This window comes from Mandrillus leucophaeus, unplaced genomic scaffold (assembly GCF_000951045.1).
Source record: "Mandrillus leucophaeus isolate KB7577 unplaced genomic scaffold, Mleu.le_1.0 Scaffold1007, whole genome shotgun sequence".
NCBI lineage: Eukaryota > Metazoa > Chordata > Mammalia > Primates > Cercopithecidae > Mandrillus > Mandrillus leucophaeus.
Genome location: NW_012098177.1, coordinates 203,315 through 205,869, shown reverse-complemented (window position 1 = coordinate 205,869; position 2,555 = coordinate 203,315). Strand labels below are relative to the sequence as shown.

Here is a 2,555-nt window from a genome sequence, read left to right as displayed (position 1 = left end):
AAAGAATATAATATGAAACAATATTTGTAAGTACTCACATATGCAGTTTGTTTGTTTTTGTTTTAATTTTCAGAATTCAAAATTATAATTCCCTATCACAAGGAAGGACAGAAATAGCAAACAACAAACAGCAGAACCATGACCAGCAATTTTTCCCAACCTGTTGTGCAGCTCTGCTATGGGGATGTGAATTGGATCTTGTATTAAAACTCCCTATTCTCCTGGGTCCTGGGTGATTCTGTATACGATGTTTAGTTTTGGGTCTTTGCTGGCTGTATTTGGAAATCTCTTAGTAATGACTTCTGTTCTTCATTTTAAGCAACTGCAGTCTCCAACCAATTTTCTCATTGCCTCTCTGGCCTGTGCTGACTTCCTGGTAGGTGTGACTGTGATACCCTTCAGCATGGTCAGGACCATAGAGAGCTGCTAGTATTTTGGGGCCAAATTTTGTACTCTTCACAGTTGCTGTGATGTGGCATTTTGTTACTCTTCTGTTCTCCACTTGTGCTTCATCTGCATCGACAGATGCATTGCCATTCCTGACCCCCTGGTCTATCCTACCAAGTTCACCATGTCTGTGTTGGGAATTTGTGTCAGCGTGTCCTGGATTCTGCCTCGCATGTACAGCGGTGCTGTATTCTACACAGGTGCCAATGATGATGGACTGGAGGAATTAGTAAGTGCTCTCAACTGTGTAGGTGGCTGTCAAATTGTTGTAAGTCAAGGCTGGGTGTTGATAGATTTTCTGTTATTCTTCATACCTACCCTTGTTATGATAATTATTTACAGTAAGATTTTTCTTATAGCTAAACAGCAAGCTATAAAAATTGAAACTACTAGTAGCAAAGTAGAATCATCCTCAGAGTTACAAAATCAGAGTGGCCGAGAGAGAGGAAAGCAGCTAAAACCCTGGGGGTCATGGTAATAGTATTATCATTTCATGGTTACCGTATACAATTGATATATTAATTGATGCCTTTATGGGCTTCCTGACCCCTGCCTATATCTATGAAATTTGCTGTCAGGGTGCTTATTATAACTCAGTCATGAATCCTTTGATTTATGCTTTATTTTATCCTTGGTTTAGGAAAGCCATAAAACTTATTTTAAGCAGGGATATTTTAAAGGCTAGTTCATCAACCATTAGTTTATTTTCAGAATAAGTCTAAGCACTAAGTTGAGAAAATTAAAAATATTTTCAAAATTATGAATTTATGAGGAAATTAAATATAATAAATAAATAAAACTTTTCAAAATTGGAGAAATATATCACTTTTCAAATTAACCAGGAAAAAGATCACAGGAAGATTAAACTATTGTAAAGATATTTACTACATTAAATAATAAATGATAAAGTGGTTCACACATGTCACCTGTCTCTATGTTTTGTACACATCCTTGCCACATGCACTTGTTTTTTCCGATTTACAGAATTCTGAATCGCATTTTTGGATGTGACATTTTGAATCTTTTTTTTAAAATGCTCAACTTACTTTCATTTATTTTCAAGTGGCCATTCTTTTTTTTTTTTTTTTTTTTTTGAGATGGAGTTTTGCTCTTGTTGCCCAGGTGGGAGTGCAGTGGTGTGATCTCAGCTCACTGCGACCTCCGCCTCCCGGGTTCAAGCGATTCTCCTGCCTCAGCACCCCCCACTCTGCCCCGCCCAAGTAGCTGGGATTACAGGCACATGCCACCACACCCGGCTCCTTTTTGTATTTTTTAGTAGAGACAGAGTTTCACCATGTTGGCCAGGCTGGTCTCAAACTCCTGACTTCAGGTGATCTGCCTGCCTCTGCCTCCTAAAGTGCTGGAATTACAAGTGGCCATTCTTTAAATGTCTTTTGGGACACTGTATTAGTTGGCTAGGGCTGCACTGTTTAAGTGGTTTTTGCTACACTGTATTATTTGACTAGGAGTGCAATAAGAAAGTACCACAGACTAGATGGCTTAAACAACAAAAGTTTATTTTCCCATGATTCTACTGGCTGGAAGTCCAAGGTCTAGGTGTCAGCAGGGTGAATTTCTTTTGAGGGCCTCTTTCCTTAACTTGCAGATGGCTGTCTTCTTTTAGTGTCTTCACCTGGTCTTTCTCTATTTGTGTGTGTCCTAAACTCCTCTTCTCATGAAGATAAGCAATCGTATTGGATTATGGCTCACTCTAATCACTTCATTTTGACTTAATTATCTAGACGTGAGTACTAGAGGTTAGAACTTCAACATATGAATTTGGGGTAACAATTCAGCTCATAACAGACACAGTCAGACACAGTCCACGTGGGATGATACTACCAAAGGGTGTGTTTATTTGCTGCTCTTCTGTGACTATTCCTCCCTGTTTCTTTAATGATTGTGCCTTCCAAGAGTTTGGGAGGCAGCAGGTAAGCCTCTCCTGCTTAATGGCTGGGCAGAATCTCAGCATGCTCACCCATAATATGGTGGAACCAATAATTCAGCCTTGGGATCCGGAAGTGACTATAGACATTGCCCAGAAATGTTTCATGTGAAAAAATCTACCACAAAAAGTCTGGCACAAAGATTATTAGCAAATGGAAACT

At 39.2% G+C, this 2,555-nt stretch overlaps 1 protein-coding gene across 1 annotated transcript; it reads left to right on the top strand.

Annotated features, from left to right (window-relative positions):
• The first annotated feature begins 138 nt into the window (after nucleotides 1-138).
• TAAR8 (trace amine associated receptor 8) lies at nucleotides 139-1,167 on the top strand. Its single transcript, XM_011974095.1, is given in 5 exon segments — nucleotides 139-192; nucleotides 194-864; nucleotides 866-883; nucleotides 885-925; nucleotides 928-1,167. Coding segments are annotated over 5 exon segments (1,020 nt in total). The 3' UTR covers nucleotides 1,164-1,167.
• Nucleotides 1,168-2,555: the final 1,388 nt, after the last annotated feature.